Consider the following 22,110-nt stretch of genomic DNA (forward strand, 5'->3'; position numbering starts at 1 on the left):
GTGTTATATTTTAAAATCATCCTTCACCAACGGGAGTTACATGAAAGACAGATGGAAGTAGTTGAGGGACAGGAGGCAAGAGAGCGGTAGAGCTGGAAGAGGAAAGCAATACAGAAAGGATGGAAATGAAGAAAGTTAGATTTGGTTGAGAAAAGACATTTTGGAAAGGCAACTCATGTCCTTGCTTCCCTCATTTCCATGTTCCCTCAGGCCCCATTCCCGGGGCCATGCTGGGAGAATGTACTGGGACACCTCTCTTCAGAATACAAAACTTAGGACTTTCTGCAGTCCTCACGCCGGGAGGGTCTGTTACTCCTCTGCCCCATTCTGCTTCGCCCTCTGCCCGTCCACTCAGCTACCTGTCGCCAAGCCCAGCCTTCTCCTCCAACTCCCTTCCCGCCCCTTCCAGCTCCCTCCCCTCATTTGCATCCCACCCTCCTCACCCCCTTCCTCCCAGCTGGTTCCCGCCATCCATTCTCCCCGTCCGTTGCTTCGTGCCATTCCCCCTCCCCGCTCTCCTCACCTTACCTCGCGCCCTTCCCTCTTCGGCGCCTCCCTCCCGCCCTTTTCACGCTCCCGTTCTTTCCTTGAGTCTCCCGCGTCCCCTCGTCATTCGTAGCCCGCTCCTCGCCCTGCGCCCCCGTTGCATCCTCCCCGACGCTGCCCTTCCACGCCTCCAGTCTCCGTCCCCGGAGGCTGACACCTCTGGGCCCGGATTGGTGGCTCGCCGGGGCCGGAGGGGATGGAGCTGTGGCGCGCGGCGGGCTGCAGGCGCCCGTGACTCTGGGGCTGCCGACGCTGCCAGAGGGGTAGGTGAGAAGGGGCCGGGCGGAGAAGTCCCCGGCCGAGCGGAGCCACCTGCTCGCCCAGCGCCAGCCAGCCAGCCAGCCATGCCTGCCGAGAGCAACGAGCCCGACTGCCTCCTCCGCTACCAGGTGAGCGCTGGCAGGTCTCGGGGAGGAGGGCGCCTGCAGCAGGGAAGGGGGAAGATGGGCGTGCAGCCGCGTTCGGGGAGGTTGCAGCGCGCCGCCGCCGCCGCCATGTCACCTTCACGTGGGCTGAGCCCCGAGGGGGCCCGCATGCCGCCACCGGCCTTTGGGGTTTTGTTTTGGTTTTGCTGGTGTGGCTCTGGACGGAAGAAGGCGGCTTACTGCGGCAGTCTTGCCTAGGGTGGGGGCGGGGAGGGGGCAGCGAAGGATGAACGCATGGCGCCCCCCCCCCCGTTTGACTGAATTGAGTGGGTGGGAATGGATGTACACTCCCAAGCGGGCGTGAAGGAGCGGGCATTGGCTTCCTCCTTTCTTTGGAAGGACCCCAACGCGCAGACACAGTTAGGAAACCGGCTGTGTACTTTGCTGTGCTGAACGAAGCCTGGCATGCTGGAGCAGGATTCAGAAATGGTTCGGAGGAGGGGTATCCTGCTTTAGGTGGCACCGGTCGTCTGAGGCTAGGAAGCGAGCCATTCTGTGGGACTTCGGGAAACCACCAACCCCAAGCGGTTCCTTGGATCCGAAATGTCCAGGGCAAGGAACCAGATCAGTGTCACCATCTGCTTTCCCTGTAGTCTCTTCCCCTCTTTTATGTATCAGCGTCTGCGGATTATTATGATTTTAGGAGCCACAGCTATAGCTTCAGGGATGTGGGGCTCCATTTTTACGACCCTCTCCCACAACCTGCAAAGTATAAGCAGCTTTTTAAAGGTGGGGAAGGAAGGAGGCTAGACAGCATCTGAAAGCTTTTTTCACTGAGAACTGTTTCATCTGAATTGACTGTAGGATGGGTGTTGTGTGCAAAGAGGTTATATGCAACTTGCAACTTATACAACACACTCACCTGTTGGGATTCACCTGTGCAGCCACACAGGTACCCTTGACAAATATACCTCTGCAGAGCTTTTAAAATTATTATTATTTTTTCAAAGGAGGCTTTTAAGTGAGTTTTTGCAGCATGAATTGTCTATGGTAATGGGATGAAAAAGACTCAGAATTTGAGGAATTTGTGTTCAGTGGAAGAATTAAAAGTTAACAGCAACATGGCCATTTATATCAGACTACGGAGGTGCTCTGTAGTTATTGAGATACAACTGATTTGGCACGTGGGCATAATAGTGAGGTCAGTTCTATAAAATTTATTTTCAGATTTGTAATCTTGATCTAGCGGTCTCCAGAATATTTAGTGATGGTAGGATTTGTACTGTACAGGTAATCTTCCCAAAAGTTTTGCCAAGTAGCCCAGTATTATTGTTCCTTTTACCTTGTTCAGTTCGCTTCCTTAGATACATATAGTACAATGGCATACAAGCTCATCAGGTAAGAATAAAAAGGAGAGCAACTCTAGTAAGTTATGTTTCAACCGGCAGGGAGGGGGGTGCTTTTAGTTTGTATTCTTAAAAAGTTTTCTCATGTGCCAATGCAAGTACGTTTGATCCTCTCTTCTGCTTTTGATTTGAGTGATATGAGCTTTTAAGTGAACAATATGACGTCCAGTTCTTTCCTTATTCATCCTGACAGCTAGGCCATCTAACAGATTTATTTATTTATTAAATTTGTATGCCACCCGTATCCCCCAGCGGGTGACTCTGGGCGGCTCACAATGAAGGTAAAACCCACAAACAGTTAAAAAATAAATACCCCCATTAATTAATTAATTAATTAATTAAAAAGTCAAACTACAGAAACAAGCCCTATACATAAAAACTAAAAACATTCAAGATGGCGGGGAAGTAAAATCAATTACCCCACAAGCCACTTCCACTGATGCCAGCCCCTATCCGGCCCCCAGGCCATCTGGCATAGCCAGGATTTCACGCTCTTCCTGAAGGCCATGAGAGTGGGGGCACACCTCACCTCGGGAGGTAGATTGTTCCACAGAGAAGGGGCCATGGCAGAAAAGGCCCTCTTCCTAGACCCCACCAGTTGAAATTCCTTGACTGGTGGAGCCTGCAACATGCCCCTTCTGCCGGACCAAGTGGGAGGGCTGATGTAATGGGGGTGAGACGGCTCCTCAGATAACCTGGTCCTGTGCCATGAAGGGCTGCAGATGACTGTAGTTCCCATTTTAAATATGGGTAAGGGGCTGAGAAACGACTGGGGCAGCAAGAGACTTTCCAGTGTGGGCATGTTACACATCCCACCTGTCATGAAACTTTCTTGCTCTAACCTTCTCTTTATTTCCTTATCCAAATTTCTTTCTAGCTTCTCCATCCCAGCTCCACCCATGAAAAACTCTCTTTTCAGGCATAATGACAACATAGAACTTCCATGTTCAGTGGCAGTGGGTCTCTGAAGATAGGAGCAAAGATGAACAGCAGGCGAATGTATTGTCTTCACATTCACTTGCAATTTCCCTAGTGTAATTGGCTTGGCTACTGTTAGAAGCTAAATGATGGATTAGATGGTGACAAGGAACTTTTCTCGCTGTAGACTAACATGCCAGAAGAAAAGACAGAAAACGAAATATCAGACTATGACTCTGCTTTTATTTACTGCTGCAATATCTGGGACAGAAGGCAGATGAGAGGCTGAGTGTGCAAGTCAGTTGTACAAGGGCACCAAGTATGACGGGGTGTCAGCACCAAATAATTTCCCCCTAACAATTCCAAATAATATATGAATTTCCCTCCTAGATCTCATCTAAAAATCTATTTCCATTCAAATAACTTGGCAAATTGTAAATAACCCTCTAGATTTCTCGAATTATTTTTCATCCTGAATATCCATTTTATTGGCTTACTTTGCTTTTCCTAGCTGTATATGGTTATAAAGTGTCTTTTTAAAATACAAAGGTGGGATATAAATATGGATAATAAATCATTTTTCTACCAGATCCTTCTCTTGTATTTCCATTTCTTTTGTCTAAGGGAAGAAAATTCTTTCCCGCCCATGGAACTAACACCTGTACTTCTGCAGCTTGACCTTATTTCCTGCCTCACCTCCTTCAATGCAGTAGCAAAATTAAGATTTAAGAGGCAGTTTATGCAGCTGTTGTCCAGTCAGGAGCCAACAATCAATAACCTGGTTACAAGCCTGATTTCTTTCTATCTCTTCCCATTTTTCTTCTCCAATTCACTGTGCAACATTTAAAATATTCAGGGCAATACACTGCATATAGTACAAGAAAAAAGTCTGTTTCAAGAGCTAAACCAAAGACACTGATATCTATTTTATTGCAGGATCAGTGGGCATTATGGCTTTCTATTATAGAAAGAGAAATAGAGGCATTTCAGTAGTAAAAATACAAGGGAGTTTTTAACCAAGGTGCCAGGCACTATATAGGAAAGAAATAAAGTAGAATCATTATTTCAAGATTTCAGGGAAGTAATAAAAGATAACGAATGACAAGATGGTCATGTTGAGCCAAAGTTATCACCTGAATCTTACTTTTAGCAAAGAAGTGAGAAAAATGAATTAGTTGAATTCTTCCAACTGTAGTGAGGAAAAAGAAAAGTAATGCAACAAAGTACAACAAAGCAAAATTGAAATGTTAGATGATTGAAAGTGGGACAGGAGGAGAAAGAGTGATGAGACAAGGAAGCTGTATCAGAGCTAGCCCTACCATTAGACAGAGAGGGTAGTTGGCTCTGGCAGCAAATTCTGGGGTTTTGGAAATGTAATAAGATACAGAAGAATGGACTGCCATGTGCTCTGGTGTACTGCCAGAATGAATGAAGTGAGATCCCAGTCTTGTCAGCTTCTATATGTGGACTGTGATGGGCTGTCTTTTGGTACAAGATGCAAAATATCTTGGTTTGGTGCTGGATCTTATAGATTTCCATTGTTCTCAAGATACTAGAAAACATATATATTCTAGGTTGAAAACAGCAGTGAATTATATGTTAACAGCAAGTAGGTAGTAGTTGGTGGTTATGTGGGTAGTTGAGGGGAAAAGCTAGTTTTATGTTTGGCAACAGTCTCAGCATATCTGATCAATACTTATGTAATGTCACATATTATAGGGCAGTGGAGCACTTTGGATTCCATTTTGAAAAGATGCTTTGAAACACATAGAGGACACCTGCCTACAATTCTTTAAAGCAGCCGCGTTTTTTCTTGGGAATGTGCGGTTCCAGGAAAATACTCAGTTGCTTTAAAGAAATGCAGATAGTTTCTATGTTTGTGCTCCCATAGACTCTGAAGCACCTGTTTGGAACTGAATATGAAATGATGCACATCCCTAATCTTCATTTCTATAGCTTTTCTATTATTTTCCATTTGTTGCCTTTGCCATTTATACAATGGGATTCAATGAAAAAACCTACTTCTTTTAGATACTTGTACTCTCCTCCTGCCTAGCTTCTCTCTTATGCTCTTCTTTTATGTTCTGTAAATTGAGATTAGAAACTGTGGACAAGGTGCTGTTGGTTTTTATTTTAAATTATTCTGAATCTGAATTTTTATAGTATACAATGACTTTAGTTGTTTAAGAAAATTTAAGCACTGTTATGCTTACTAAACTTTTCAGCTTCACAATCAGGTCTTGAAGTCTGATAGATCAGGAAAGCTAAAAGTGAGGTATGATGACTTTATATACATGCTGGCTGGGAATTCTTGGGGTTGAAGTCCATACATCTTAAAGTTGCTGCGGCTGAGGAACACTGCTGTATATCCTTTTCTGCAATACTGCTAAGCACCAGGGCCTGGATAGCTCCTAAATCAAATGCACTGTATATAGTCATCTGAAGTACAATGGTCCAGGAGTTCAATTCCTACTGAAGGGTTTGAACCCCATAGAAAGATATAGCTAAATATGTCCAAAAAATACAAAAAAGCTTCATCTGAAAGACAAATATATTTTATCTGGTGTGATGCTATCTAAACTGAAAATGGTACTACTGTAGTCACTGGCATTCCAAATCCATATAACCAATGGATGATAAAGCACTATTGGGCAGTCACTATCATCAGCGTGTTGGAAGGGGGGTGAATTTCTGAAATTCCAAGCAGAAAAAATGGTCATGCACAATGAAGGTGAAATGGTCATCACAGAAACTTTACAGCAAAATATCCAACCTAGTGTCAGTTGTTTCAGAAGAATAGAGAATGCCAGAAAAGTCTGTATCACATCCTCCTTTGCAGAAGGAAACTGTTCAAAGGCATAGAATTGACAGAAATGGACCTGGGAGGATGGAAGGAAGATACAGAAGATGGAGAGAGACAAGATGACTTCTTGCAGCTTGATCTAGTTCTTTCTGCAACAGTATAATCAGTCAAAATGGAGACACTGAATTTGGGGCAGAAAAACCAACAGTCTTTGGTCTGTCTTATCTAGTTTGCAAGTGCAAGAACACTACCCCAGGACAGCTTGTTGAAAAAAATTTCAGTACAAATGCATTTTTGAAAATTCTAATTCAAAGCAGCCTTTAATGCAATTAAGACATTGCCTTAACAGCTGAGATGAAGATAGGAGAAGGGAATTATCACAGTAGTGCTGAGCTTCATCTCTGAAGTCAGCATACTCCTGTTTATGTAATATATCAGAATATATCAAGTTATGCTCAAATAATTAATAAATTAACAATAGGTTCGGGCTAAATGCAGTATTTTGATATCTGTGCCAGATAATAGTTAAAATAAGTTCTCCTCTGCAGTTATATCGTCATGTCATTGCTTTAACAGCTGTATAGATGTAGACATCATCTGAAATAGCCCCAGGCAAGTGAGTCATAACTTGCATTTGCAGTCACCAATAATTAGATGATACTTGGGGAAGGGTGAAGCAGAGGCCAGGGCATGATTTATGCTGTCAATCATGGGAGGAATGTTGGAAGAGCCACTGTTGTGGCATGACTCCATCTTGCAATCTCTTCATCCAAGTATTTTCCCTCGAAGCAGAATGTACAATTATGGCAATTCTTCCTACATCTTAGTGGCAATGGCCTTAAAGCACTCGGGGCTGTATAAATTGGTGCTGGCAGTGAAGATCCCAGGCTCCACAATAGAAATGTTCACACCATGGGAGAGCATCTCACAGCTCAAGCAGTCGGAGAAGGCTTCCACCCCAAATTTAGTGTTGCATTAAGGGAAGCAGGAGGACTCCGGCCAGCTAACCCATCATGCTGCTAAATGTGTCTTTTCCTGGGATTGTGCTGCAGCTATGGAGGGCAGTCATACAATTCCAGGAAAAGCTGCAGCTGGTTTAAGAAGTTGTAGACGTGTGCTACATACATACTACACCTTTTTCTTTTCAAATCTAAAATGTTGCACAGAACGAATTGATGTTATTATTAAGAAAGGGCCTCAATTGTTCTTGATAGTGGGTGTTTAAGCCTTCCTCCCTGTGCCACAATCTAAGTTTTTGCTCTCTAAACCTGACATTTTTTGCATTTTTCCATTTAGGCACAGTTCTATGCATATTTTCTCCTCCATGGCTGGGAGCAGCTTGGGGAAGGGGAAGGGGAATTAGGAGGATTAGTATGATTCCACGGATGATTGGCCCCTGATCTATATCAGCCACTTTTGTTCCTGCTTTGAACAAAATAATAAAAAAAAGGCACTGCATGGTTTGGCTCTTAAACTGTTCTAAGGCCATGGAGCTTACTCTTCCCATTTCCAGATCAATGCATTAAACTGAAAGCAAATAATGCGTCTTTAATGGGAGATTCCCTAGGTATCCTAAGCACATCACCTTTTATCATCATTATAGAAGAAAAGTGGATTTTAAAATGTAAGAAATAAAATTATCCTGGAGTCTAATAGGGATTGAATATAATATGATACAGATTCATATTTCCACATTAATTCAGGCTTCGTTAAATGCAATCCTAGCAAAGAGTAGATGGGGAAAAAAACTGTTGGCACGGTGCATAAAAACTAGAGTGCAATGAACAGAAAAAAGATACAGAGTGAACAACACACCAGCATTTTAGCAAATGTGGTTAGCATAATTCAGATCAGATTACAACTGCAGTCAGTATAACTGAAAATGTATTCCAACTCTTGCGTGCTCAGGACAATTTAATAAATATACCGAAATTACATTTTCCCCAAAAGAATTTGTTCTAAAAAAATTTAAAAAATAGGGATAATTTGATACAGAGTAAGAACATGTCATATTACATCTCCCTTTCTTTCAGTCTTTCCCTCAGACCATTTATGAAAATGCTTTGCTTTTCAAAAAGACAAACACATCAAGGTTGCAAATGTATACATGCTTACTCAGATACGTAGGAAATTGCTCCAAATTTAATAAGACTTACTTCTGACTTGATCTGCATACAACTATGCTACATTCTTATGTTCAACAACTTTAGAGTATGGACCAAATTAGTAAACTTTATTCTGATGTCGTTACATATAGGATTGTATAGTTAGGACTGAAATTTTCAGGAATAAACTTTCAGTAAGTATAGATAATGTATTAATTGAAGTAAATAATATTTACTTCAGTGTTTACTTCCTACTTTTTTATTTTGTCAGAAATATGGGTATCAAAACAAGCCAATGGAGAAGGCTTCATTCTTTTACCTTCAGAATGGTTGGCTGTTGACTGAGGTATGAATGGCAACCAAGCTAGACAGACAAGCTGTCTCTGGGCCCATCCACTTTATCCTGGCCCTGCCTCTTCCTGGGCACAACCATCCTCAACATGCCACATAAAACCAGCTGCAAGACCACCTTAGCTTAAAATAGGTTGCCTGCTTGCCACTGGGCTACCTGGAAAATGGCTGGCTGTGGACCAAGATGGAAGTGATCATTGGCAGTTGGGCTAGTTTGATGACCTAGTAATATCTATTCTTAACTAGATATGGCTTGGAAAAAATGATGGCAGTCTATCAGGTTTTATGCATAAACAGCAATAAATCAGAACACATGCCACCTTGAACAAAATTCTGAGTGCATACTTGAATGGTAGCCTTTCTTTCTAGCTACTGAAACCCTTACCCATCACTTACATCACAAGAATAGGTATGTCTAGACGTTCTCTTGAATTAAATGGGTTCTACTGTCATAAAAAGGAGTATAGTTTTCCAGCCTTAAAACATTTGAAAACATTTATGATTAACTCATGGTGGAAAATTAATATTAATATATTTAATATGAATACATTCCTTCACATTGTTTGTATTCCTAGAAGCCTTCTCATGTCAATATCTCTGAAGTACACTGGTGAAATTAATAATGTGTAGCAGACCTAATTATGCAGAACTGCTCTCTTTTCTGAATAAAAAATCTTTATTGGTAATAGAAGTGGGAGGAGAAGGGGAACTGACAGACTTTCCCAACAGATGTCTTGGTTTTATATCATGTCAAAATGCTTTCATCCAGATAGATATTTAAAGAATTCCTCTTATGACCTCAGCCTGGGTCATGATGGAATCCAAACTTTTATATACTCTTTGCAACTGACCTTTGTAAAAGGAAAAAGAAAATACTAGTCAATGAGCAGCTAGGCAAGGGTGATAGTAAGCAGTAAGTGAGCTTTGGAGCCCCCACTGCTGCCATCATCATCATCATCATCATCATCATCATCATCATTTCCCACCTTTATTTTGTACAAGTCAAGGCACCATACATAATGCTCCTGCCTCCTATTTTCTCTACAACCACCACCCTGTGAGGTTAGTTGGGCTTACAGAGAACAACTCTGTCATGCAGCTGGTTTTCATGCTTAACAGAAGACTAGAACTGATGGGTTCCTGTTTTCTAGTCCAGCACTTTAATTATTACACCAAATTGTGTAATTTCATGCTTTAAGAAAGTGTGTGAAACACACTGATTAAAAATTGCAGGTCTCTGTTTATAGGTAGGGAACTGTTTGTTGAACTCTTCATGCCTGTCTGCCCATGCCTACATGACTAATGGCCTGAGATAACTGAGTTCTGGTTCAGTAGCATTCAGCTGGATTATGAAGAATATAAATTTCATTTCTAGTTTGAACGGAAAATTTAAGGAGGTATTTTCAAATGTACTATGACTATTTGGTAGCTGTGCGCCTTTCTGAATTTTTATATATTTATATGTCACAGTTTTGAGCTTGAATTGCATTTGTACCATCATATTCTTAACTTAATATTTTCAATGTATGCTAGGAAATATAGACCAAATTGGGCAGGCTGTCCTGTGACAAGTGTCAGGATTGAGAACCACTCGAGGAAATGAGAAATGAGAAATTCCATCCATTTGCTCCACATAGATTCTTCCCCTAGTTACAAATTACAACAACTTGTAAAGAAATGAGAGATTTTAGTAGTAGTAGAAGGGGAATTTTTATTGCAGTCAATGGTCAATCCATGAAACACCTTACATATATAAAACTGATATTGATTAATTGATTAGGTAAACAGATCAATCAAACAAACTGCTGCACTTTTTACATATAACATGACAAAATTTGGCCACTGTTAAGGAAATGGAATCATTTGAATCTGAAAGTAAAAGTTTTAAGTAAAACTGGTCAGAATGACCAGGATATATAATTAGGTGTGGGGTTAACAGGTCACAGTGGGCATCAATGTAAAATGGACAGTATAATAAAACATGATGGTGGTTTCAATGGGATGTCTTTGAACCTCTCCTGTAAGATCACTGATGGAAACAGGTTGGACCATGCCAAGGTTAAGGCCCTTCTTAGTTTGGGATCAGTAATTTGGTTAAGATATTTAGGTGGTCTATAAGGGGTATGAGGGCTATTTAAAAATACCTCTTTGGGGAGGGACATCAGGTTGAATGTCAGTGTCTTTGAGGCACTGCTTGATTGCCTCTGCTGTGCATTCTTGCTATAGCATACATACTTTTGTTAAGGGAAATCCCAGAAGTTCCAGCTTTTTATATATTGCCTTGGCAAAAAAGGAAACAAATTTAACAGAAAGGACCTGGGGAGAAAAGCTGTTTAATCCGATGTGTGAAATTGTGTATCCAGGCATTGAGAGATTTTAGTATATCCTGCTGCAGTTGTACAACCTTCTTTTGCATTCACTCTCCTCACCCATCCATATTTACATGGTCCTTTGAATCATCCCCCAGCCCTCATGTCAACTTTTTACTAGCCTCTGTGTCTTCAACATCATCTCAGCCATAGTAGATGAAGTGCAGGTCTGTATGCTGTGAAAAATGTCATATAATCTGCTTTCTGCACAACGAGGCCAGGATATGTTTTTTTATGTATCAGCTGACAACTTGACTTCCAACCACACCCCACATTTGGAACTGCACAGTTGTTAAAGGAAGTTGATTCAAGGTTGCAGATTGGACTCAGGTTGACTGAGCTCAGTGAAATTTATTCCCAGTTGCACAAGGTTATACCCCAATTTGTACAATTAACAATGGCTGTGTAGTTTGGCTGCTAAAACTGCATTATGTTGTGGATTAAGATTCCAACCTAGTCCCTTGTAGAGGATCAATCAATTATTAAAATACTTGGGTTCCTCAATTAATTAGAAACTGACAGTTATTGGAATATTATTTTTCTAAACCTTCAATGTGCTTATATTTTATATAACCAATGAAAAACCAAAGAAATGAATTCCATTGCATGTTTTTTTGCATAATTTTTATTAAAGTTTTTAAGAGCAATAAGTACTAGTACAAACTAAGTTAGAATAAAGAAAACAAAAAGAAAGACATAACAGAAAAAGCTAAAAGTTCAATAATGAAAGAAAAAATAGAAGAAAGAGAAAGATATAAAGAAAGAAAAAAGGATATAAAGAAGTAGCTTCCAATATTCTTCACAGCAGTTAAAAGTACAATTATATTTTAACTTCTCTAAAATTACATCATGACTCTTCTTTCTATAATTTATCCTGTCTATCTAATCATCAAAGCCATAAATCACAAGATTGTTTTCATTTTTACACAAAAAGTCCATAAGAGGTTTCCACTCACCAATAGATGTAGATACTGTACTTTCTTTAATCAAAGAAGTAACTTTGTCCATCTCAGTAAGTTCTGTCAATTTTACCAATTGTTCCTCCATGGTGGGTAGTGCTGAATCTTTCCATCTTTATGCATATAGTAATCTTGTTGCAATGATCATATATAAAAATATTCTTCCATGGCATTGTTTGTCCATCAATCCTAAAAGGAAAAGTTCTGACTTCAACTGAATATTAATCTTTAAAATCCTCTGTATCAATGTATGTATTTGAATCCAATTTTTTAAAAGCTTTTTTACATGTCCACCAAGCATGATAAAATGTACCTTCATGTTGTTCACATTTCCAACATACATTTGAAATATCTTTATAATTCTAGATAATTTCTCTGGCATCATGTACCAACGACACATCATTTTATAAAAATTCTCCTTCAGATCATAACAATGTAAATTTCTGCCCTTTTAACCACATATTTTCTCATTGATCCATCTGTATTCAATTGTATGTTTTGTTATGAAAAAAATGGAAATGCAAACCAGTCAATTGGGACTGGAAAACCTATTTATTGGTTCACTGGATCTTTCTTTCATTAATTTTGTTAAGATGAATAATTGCAGCATTCTGAAACAGCTTGGTCAGTTCATTGGAAAGGTTACAGAGATGGGAGGAGAGAGTAAAAGTGGGTGCCGTGAAATCCACAAATGAAAAATTAATCAGCATTCTCTATCTCCAAACTATTCTCTATTGCAGGGAGAATAGTACAATGTTTGAAAATATGGTGGCAAAGGAGTGTAATACAGAGATTACAGGAAGTCTTCCACTGAAAGTAATAAGACTATAGGGAGTGTGATTTTTGAAATAATCTCCAAAATTGGGACATTTCTCCCACCAGTCTGTCTTAATCTGGTAGCCTCATGTTCTGAATAAAAAATGAAACATCATTCTAAAGTTATAGATAGCAGAAAGTTGGCTGGCCTCTCCCTTGGAATCTGTGGGAGAAAAAAAAAGCAGAACAAAATTTTAAAAATCTACTGAATTTTTTCATAATAGAAACTAAAAACATGTTCCTCTTTCCACATGTGTTCAGAGATATAGTCAACAAATTACAGAGGCATTCAGAATGAAAAATTGCTTGTCAATTATGCGTACAACATTTCTCTATATTTTTTATAGGTAATAATTTGAGGGCTAGTAAAAATGGAGGTTGTTTTTCAAGGCTGCTTTAACTTAAGAACTGTGAAATGTGTATTTCAGGCTTCTAATCAAAGTAATTTTCATTACGGTCGTAGAGCAGCACAGGGAAGGAATACAGCCAATAAAAGGAGGCACAGAAGCATAACAGGCATAAAAAAGTGTAGGGGGACACTGTGTTTGTGTGCATGTGTGTATGAGGTTGGGGTAAATAAGTTAACTAGAAGACCATCAGCTGCTAGGATATAAAGGGCTCTCTGGAGGCAGGCTAGGAGCACGGTGAGACTAAGGTTGCGTGCTAAGCATGATCCAGAAGTCATCATCTGGCAAATTTGGAGCACTGTGCCACAAAATCTGGCAATTTACAGGTATTTATTTTTTAAAAAGGGAGGGGAAATAAAAAAGAAGCATATTAAAATAAACATGTTTTAATAATTCTCTTTATTTTGCTTACTTTTAAAACAATTGTAAATCAGACTCATTTCGCAGGTATAAGGATTGCTTCCATTATTGATTGATTGAGAACTGCTTGTTGCACTGAAAATATGAAGTCCATCTCTTTATTGTGTAACTGTAAATGAATAAATAACAAATTATTGAGTTAATTGCTTAATGTTAGATTTATTTGATTTCCTTGTTTATCAAGATGTTTTATTTTTGTTTCCTAAGTGCATCAGTACACTGTATATATCTCCTAGTTGGTTGGATGTGGACAACAAAATATGGCTTTAAAATAATATCTAGAGGTTTTAGCTTGCATAGAATAATGTTCCTGAACTATAATTCCTAGCAATCGTTATCATTGTTCATGCTGGCTAATACAGCTAAAGTGAATTCAGCAATATCTGGAGGGATACAGAATGCTCAGGTGTAAAGATACTGCCCCATCAGACTGAACTGGGTGCTTTTTTTGAATATGTGAATATTCAGAATATGTAAATATCAGCTACAACTGAGAGAGTTCAAAGTTTTTGCAGATACTAATGTTGTATTTTCTTTTGAACTATAGTAAGTATTCTGTTTCTCTGGATTTTGGTCAGATGTTGTTAATTTCATTATTCTGTGATATTTGCTGTTTTTTTAAAAAATTATCGGTCTTTACAAAAGGCTCTAATAACAACAAAATACCTCTTTTCCAACTCACCAATGTTTAAACAAAATAAAATCTTGAAATTTGTTTAGTCAAAGCAGCAAACATAATTGTTGCTGCCATAATGGTAAGCCAGGATTCCTAGCTTATTTTTACTGTGTATGAGGAATGCAGAGCCAGTATGGTGCAGCGGTTAAGGCACCAGGCTAGAAACCGGGAGACGGGAGCTCTAGTCCCGCCTTAAGCACAAAGCCAGCTGGGGGACCTTGGGCCAGTCACTCTCTCTCAGCCCTAGAAAGTAGGCAAGGACTAACCACCTCCGAAAAACCTTGCCAAGAAAACTGCAGGGACTTGTCCAGGCAGTCGCCAGGAGTCAACATTGACTTGAAGGCACCAAAAAAAAAAAAAAAAAAGAGGAACACAGTGTAAACATAGCATATTCAGTCTTTCTTTGAATAAGTGGACAAAACAAAGCAAGAATAGCTTATTACGACATCTGAATCCAAAATTCTGATTACTTGCTCCCAAACAAGCCACAATTTTTATGTCAGTAATGTATCTGGAACCTAAAGGGAACATTTGAGCATGCTGCTTGTTCACGGTAAGCTACATAGGCCAAGAATCTTCATATAAACACAGTAAAAAAAAATGCACTACCAACTTAAGGCATTACTGGACAAGGAAAAGGCTTTGCCAGTCATTTAAAAACAGTGCAGTCGCCATCCATAGAGCTATTAGAGACTTTAGAAGCAAGATTGTATGTCTAAATTATGAAAGAACATCGCTTAAAAATATGTCCTGTTGAGTCTATCATTATGTAAATGTACTAAGTTAAATTATATATTTAATAACACATTATAATTTAATTAATTGCTAATTAATCAAATTGATACATTTAATTAATTAATTAATTAAATTATATATTAAATAATTTGTTTGGTCTAGTGGTTAAGGCACCAGGTAGAAACGAGGAGTCCCATCTTTAGACATGAAAGCTGGCTGGGTGACTTTGGGCCAGTCACAATGTCAGGCTCGGGCGGCAAGCTAGTTGCTCAATTCCTGTCGCAACCAAATGGATCAACATTCACTTGATCTGAAAAGAGTGGACCCTGCACCTGCAGGAAAAACACTAGGAAGAAAAAAATGTATTTTGAGAAATAGGTTTAAAATGTCATAAATATGATCGGGGTTTTTTTAAATTATTATATGGAGGATACATGCGTTTAAAACCTATTATGCTCATTTTTTATTGTAGTAATTTTGTCTTGACTTTCCTTTCTGTACAAAAACCAAAGTGGGTAATATAAAAAATTAAAATGCAAAGAAATAATCTAACCCAGTTCACATGACCTTAACAAAACAAATAATAAATTGCAATATTTCACTGGGAGACACCTCACCAAACCCCAAGCAGCCTAACAACTACAACTAATCCAGAAATATTTTATTTCCACAGTTTTATTTATCTCTAATGTTTTGAAAACATCTATTTTTGCTCTAATTAATGCTTATTAATTCTGGGCTTTCTCACAATTATTCTGCATCCTTCAACTTTCTATTGGGTAATTTCTATACCCTCCATATCTTTTTTTTTTTTTTTTGAGTAATTAAGAAGGCACCATAAAAAAAGACACTGTTAAGCATCAATTAGTTAAAAATTGTTTGTACAATTTTTCATTTTCTTTACTATTTTGAAATCATCCCCCTTAGTAGAATATTATATGAAGTGGAGCTGTAAATTCTTTCAAATTAGCAAAGTATCTACAGAACCTTCCTTCACTGAATTCTGATAGTGAAATCAAGATGGGCCTCTAAACAGTAAACCCTGTGCAAATTCCCCACTCTTCTGGTGTAACTACACTTTTCCTAGGCTAGCCTAATTTATGTTACTGGCATTTTCAGTAGTGCTGAGCTAGCAAGGAATTCTGGAAACTACATTGCATCGTATTTGGTTGTGTGAGTGGAAAGGCTATGCTAGAATATTATAGCAGGGCCCTTTAAGAATCAGCACACATGCACCCACTTGTGTTTTTCCATATTAGTGCAGTTGATAACTTTAGGGGTAGAACTGAAATGAATGCAATGTTTGTTTATTATATAAATTACCTTCTCTTTTCATTTTGAAAGGATTCCTATTGAAATTTGGCTCATATCTGTAAATGAGTCTATAAAACAAAGGTCCATAGATGTTTTTCTTCTTTAGACTCTGCTTTCTTCTTAGGCCAAACTGAACTGCAGCTAAAATATTCTAAGTGTAGCCAAACCCTCCTAGAAATGCTGAGCATATATACTTAATGACTAGCTGTAGGAATGCCATCAAGGTTTGCCACAGTATCTTTCTATTCTTCTTAGGTTGAGAACTTAAATGATTCTTACAAAAGATAGGGATCCACTAGGACACAAAGGGGCTTATTTCTAGGTAGGCATTTGTAGCACTGATTTGATATTTCCATGGCATTTCTATGAATTAATATTTAATCATTCAGATAAATACCTTTAACCTATGAAAATTAATTAATTAACAATAGTCTATACACCACTTCCACGAAAGGCTTAAGTTAGCTCATAGAATGTTAAAACAACAGAGCCCCATAATAATCCAAAGGATATTCAATGTATAAAATGCCATACCATTATGAGACATACCTCATGCATCAATCAACAGTAAATCAACATGAAAACATGGATATTTACCCCCAAATGATTTGACAGTTTATGCCTCAAAGGCTCTGTGTAAAAGAACTGCTTATCATCCTTTCTGAGGGAGAAATACATCCTAACCTTGAGGGGCAAGTTCTTCCAGTAAGAGGACCATGGCTGAGAAGATCTGCTTCTGGGCATTCATGCCTTTAACATCCTGAGGAGATATCCACAGCATGTTCTCTTGACCAACCCATACAGGATACATTCTACGTAGACTAGATGGCTTTGAATGCAATCAGGACCCAAGCCATATAGGACTGAGTAATAGTCAACATCTCAACATGATGAGAAATAAGCTCCTTATCCAGGTCATTCTCTTGACTTATAATTTGTGTTTCCACTTAAGCTGTCTTCTCTGCCTTATAATCCATGCTTTTTAAAAATTTCCAGTATTTCTGGTTCTAATATTTGTACATCAGATAAAATTTGTAAATCTCTCAAAATATCTGTCATTCCTTTGTTAACATCTTTTGGATATAGTCTATCCATAGAAGCAGACCCCTTCAAGATTCTTCAGAAGCCCAACAAGGAGGGGACTTCCAGATATGAAGAGGCAAGTTGTTCCAAAGAGGGGGGTCATCACTGGAAAGGTTTGACTACAGAGTCCTTGTAATGGCATCCCCTCAGAGAAGGGACCCTTGATATTATAGTCACCTCTGACTTGAAGGAGTCAGAGACTGAGGGCCTGCTTCAGCAGATTGTCAGTCTCAGGATTCATTAAGCAGTCGATCACCTGAGGCTGACTCAGCCAGCAATCAACTGAAGCAGCTGTAGGTCTTACCCATCAGAAAGTGAACAGCTACACTTTGAACCTGCTGTAGCTTCTGTAATATTTGGAGTTTAAAATATTGTTAATTGCCTATAGTTTAGCTGTTCCTGGTAGTTAATCAAGATAGCTACACATTTAAGAAAGAAAAACAAAACAAGAAGGGCTTCTGGAGTAGGGAGTTATAGTGGTGGTAATGCAGGAAATTATTGGGGCCTGTTAAATATTTGTTGGGAGGGCCACTTTCAAAGACAGGCACTGGGAACAAACTATTTGAATATATTCAGTTATATGAGAGGAACTAGCTGAAATTAGTTATTTGAGGATTCCAGTCTTGGAAACTGGCAAAGTAAAAATTAGAAAATACGTATGGAAAAAGGGGTCTTTGGGGGTAGGACTTCAGCACAATTCTTAGACCATAATGCTGGTGGTTATGACTCCTCGCTAATGCTAGACTTGTCTGTAACATAGAGAAACAATCCAGCCTTCTTACCAGATGGAAAATATGGGGCATCCCACTGTACTTTATACCAATATTCACTTCCAAGAAAATTATAGGCACAGTGTTTTTCTTCTCTAGGAATGGATGCAGTGGGGTGGGATGGAAGTATAGGTGTCTTTGCCAATCCATTTGGAACTTTCGTGTTGCTATGTTCCATGCTGTCATAGTAATGATAGTCCTAGGAAAGGGAGAAAATCCAGTCAAAGCAGTATCTTTACTAATACAACTGTTTCCCCTCCCCCACCTATCAATCTATATTTCAAATGGTCTGAAAGAGATGCTGAAGAAATAGTAAGTTCTGAAACTGGCTTCTGTTGGGATCAACATGCATGTAGTTGGTTGGGTGTGTGGAATGGACCCCAAGTGTCTGCCGCTTGCATGAAGAGAGACCATAGCCTAGGGTCTGGATTTGGAGTCTAAATCATACTAGAAGAAAGTTAATTTCTCTTTCTTCTTGGTTTCACACCCCTGCTGAAGACAACGATGACATCATACAAGAATTTAATTTCAAAGGTAAAACAATTTATAGAGAATGTAGCAGTCATCTTTGGAGGCCTTCTGTGTTAACGTTGGATAACTATTTTGATTAAGAAGCCCAGTGCTTTGCAGGTTACATAAACTACTGAATTCTAGGCAGAATCCAATTCATTCTTTTGGCTGACGGAGAGGCTTCTATCAGAGAACAGAGAGAAGGAAAATTTATAATAATTAAGTACCTTAATCAAGTATCTTCTCCCAAGGGTTATTCTTGCTGTTAATTCAGTCAGTGACAAAACTTACTAATCTGGTGCTGTTTTTAAGGGTAGAATTCATCCCAGTCATAACGTTAGGTTAATCTAAACTGCACTGAAATTGGCCCATTCGGCAACCTGTTTGGTATACAAGAGAGGTAATACAACACAATAGCATCCTTCTCTACCTCAGATCAGTTCTTTATTAATCATGTTTGTTTGTCTATAAATGACAGTCTGGGCCTTCTTGTATGCTTTTTGTGTGTACGTGGTAAAAGTTCCAGAGAAAATGCTACGCAGAGAAGGATAGAACAAGTCCTGTCTGTGGGGATACAGCTTTTTCTCCCCCCTGCTTGGCAAGCTGTGCCCTCCAGCTTCTGCTCTTCTACACCAGGGGCTGGAAACCTGTGGCTTCTGCTGATGTAGCTGCCAGTAGCCCCAGGCACTATGGCTAATGGCGAGGAATGCTGGGAGTTGTTGCTCAAATGGCTAGAACAGTGTTTCTCAACCTTGGCAAAAGCCATAGGGAATTCTGGGAGTTGAAGTCCACATATCTTAAAATTGCTAAGGTGGGCTAGAAAGTCTCAGAGGTGTGCCTGAATACCACAGGAACCCTTGGGATCTAGTCATTGTGTTGTCCTATTTTTAAATCTGTTTGTGATACATAAGCTAATATATGTATGGCATTTCTCCTTGTTTTTCAGTCTGGTTGTAAACCTTGCCGGAGGCAATCTACAGAAAAGCTGTTGCTAAGATAGAATAAATAGTAATTGGGAATGCTGCAGAAGTAATTAGGAAATGGAAAGTCAACAGTGATTACAGTAATAAACTGGCTGCTAAGTTACACACTAAATAGGTATAATTCTGTAGCAACATGTTTGCCCTGACATAAGACCTTTCAGAATCAAAAATGGGTGGTGTTTTTCTTCAAAACCTCTGTGGAAACAGTAAATCTTCTGTCATATAGGATTGAGAAATACAAAATTATATTTATTATCTGTGACATTTTCAGCACAATCCTGTACCTGCATCTTCAGCATAATTCATTTCCCACATAGTTTGTTTTATTGAGCACAGATTGATACTTGAACTATGACTGAGCTACAATGATTTATTGCTTGCTCCGTAAAATAGGGATGGAAGGGTGAACTGTCATGCTTTAGACTGCATAGCCTAGGGAAGCAATTTTCAAATATTTTCTGCAAGTAAAATAAAACTAAACATCCAAACATTGAGCACCATCAATGAGACAGGCTGTAGTCCTGTATGATTATTAGTATGCTAGATTTCCTAACACACTTTATGGACAGGAACATTTAAAAATATAAATTGTCATCCGTAGTGTGAAATTATACAGGTGTGGTGCAGTTATGGTGCTGGACTGACTCTGGTTCACATTTACCCTGACTGGGTGACTGTGGTCCAACTACTCTCAGCCCAATCTACCTCATGGGGATGTTGTTACAGGGAAAAATGGAAAGAGGAAGTGCTCTGCATTCTTTGAGCTCCTGAACAAAAGGCAGGATAAAAATCTAAAGTTTTGGGGGGGGGGAAGAAATCTGTGGCCTTCAGCTCTTGCTTAATAATAGCTCCAGCAACCGTTATGGCCAATAGTGAGGGATGTTGGGAACAGGTGTCCAGCAATCTTTGAATTCCCATGCTGCTTCTGTGCTAAATACATGCTACTGAACTGGTCGTTTCTATAACAGATCCTAGTTTTTCTCAGACCCTGAGAAAATAGTGGAAGAGGAGAGAAATAATATATTCTGTGCCTGTTCTCTTAAAAAAAATAAAATAAATCATTACTCCCCACTTCAGTAGGATTTATTTCAGGCCTTGGAGCCCTGCTAGAAAAAAAAATGTTTCCTGGGGGTACCACAGTTCACCAAGTTTCCATTATCTCTCCCTAGTGAACTTTGCCTGTGCTTCTGTGGCTGAATACAGTTGGCTGCACGGTCATGGGTGCAGCTGTCTGTGCTGTGCCACAGAAGCCCACTCTATTGTTCACAGGAGATGTGCTCAGTTTAATACCCTGTTATGGCTTACAGATGTGTACAATGTGTAATTTCAGTAAGGTCACTGCAACTTTCTTTTCAACTTCACTTGGAACGTAGAGCAGGAATTCACCTTAATTTTGCTTATGTTTGAATGTTGTGGCATGTGTACTTGCAAAGCTTCTAGGCCATGCTAAGAATTCTCTGCCTCAGTTCCCTGTCAGAAGTTGTTGTGTTTGGAATACTAAAGGTGGATTTGGCACCCAGGAAAACTGCATTAAATGTTGTATCATTGTGATGGTTTCTGGCATTGATACTCCCTCAGGCTGATACATGCATGAATTGTATAGTGTTGAATGGCAGATGGGATCCCAATGACGTATTATTTTCTAATACCAGTTCTTTTCAACACCAGTTAAAGAGTTTTAGTTTGACAGAAGTTTCTTACAGCTTGTGATTTCCAGAATAAGGTATCTTGATCTTGGTTGTTCTTTCTTTTAGTTTTTGTTGCTAATAAGTATAAGCCTGGTACCTGTACAAGTGACATTAGCAGCTAGCTATTTAAACAGCTAGCTATTTAAGTGCCACTCATGGATTTTGAGCGGTTTTCAGTCCTAGATGACTTCACTGGAAATGAATAAGGAAGTTAAAACAAACACATTTACGTTTGGGGAAAAACATCCCTGGATTTATCACTTCGTTCCTTGCATTCTGTTGGTTTTGTTTCTGAATTATGATTTATAATCTTTAAGAATTCCAAGTGACATACATGGGGATCTCTCTTCATTTTATCGCAACGCCATGGTTGAGAGTAGACCCAAACTTGGGTCTCTAATCGTAGTTGAAGTTTTCTCTTCACTGGTGCACCAGTTTCTTACTTCCATCCTCTCATTTTGATTCTTATTCTGCTGTCTGACTTCTGCTTGCTTTTGCAGTACCATCTTTCTTCTTTCTACATTTCACTAGCTTCTTCTTAACCTTTTTGTGCCATGTATACAGTCGATCCTCATTATTCACAGATTCCGTATTTGCAAATTTGCCTACTCGCTAAAATTTATTTGTAACTCCCAAATCAATATTCATGGCACTTTCACAGTCATTCATGGACATGTGCAGAGTGGCCAAAAAATTGAGTTACCCAACGTACCCATTCCCAGCTGGGGTTGAACAAGGCAACACTTTGCTTCTTGTTTCAGCTCTCATGCTGTAAACAAGTGCCCTGTATTCCCCCTGGGAGCAATGCTTCGGTATTTGCTAATTCAGTGTTTGCATCAACTTAATAGAACATAACTAACACAAATAATGAGAATTGACTCTGTAT

The 22,110-nt window shown here is 39.2% G+C and overlaps 1 protein-coding gene across 1 annotated transcript in view; it reads left to right on the forward strand.

Moving 5' to 3' along the window:
- Positions 1 to 623: 623 nt before the first annotated feature.
- SLC4A8 (solute carrier family 4 member 8) overlaps positions 624 to 22,110 on the forward strand; it is an 86,900-nt gene continuing 65,413 nt past the window's right edge. Inside the window, exon 1 of the mRNA XM_025167182.2 lies at positions 624 to 935. Coding sequence (XP_025022950.1) covers positions 891 to 935 — 45 coding nt within the window. The 5' untranslated portion in view covers positions 624 to 890. The remainder of the gene's footprint in view (positions 936 to 22,110) is intronic.

The sequence above is a fragment of the Python bivittatus genome, unplaced genomic scaffold, assembly GCF_059951505.1.
Source record: "Python bivittatus isolate LINGU-HERP-01145 unplaced genomic scaffold, Pbiv_v1 ctg000220_np1212, whole genome shotgun sequence".
NCBI lineage: Eukaryota > Metazoa > Chordata > Lepidosauria > Squamata > Pythonidae > Python > Python bivittatus.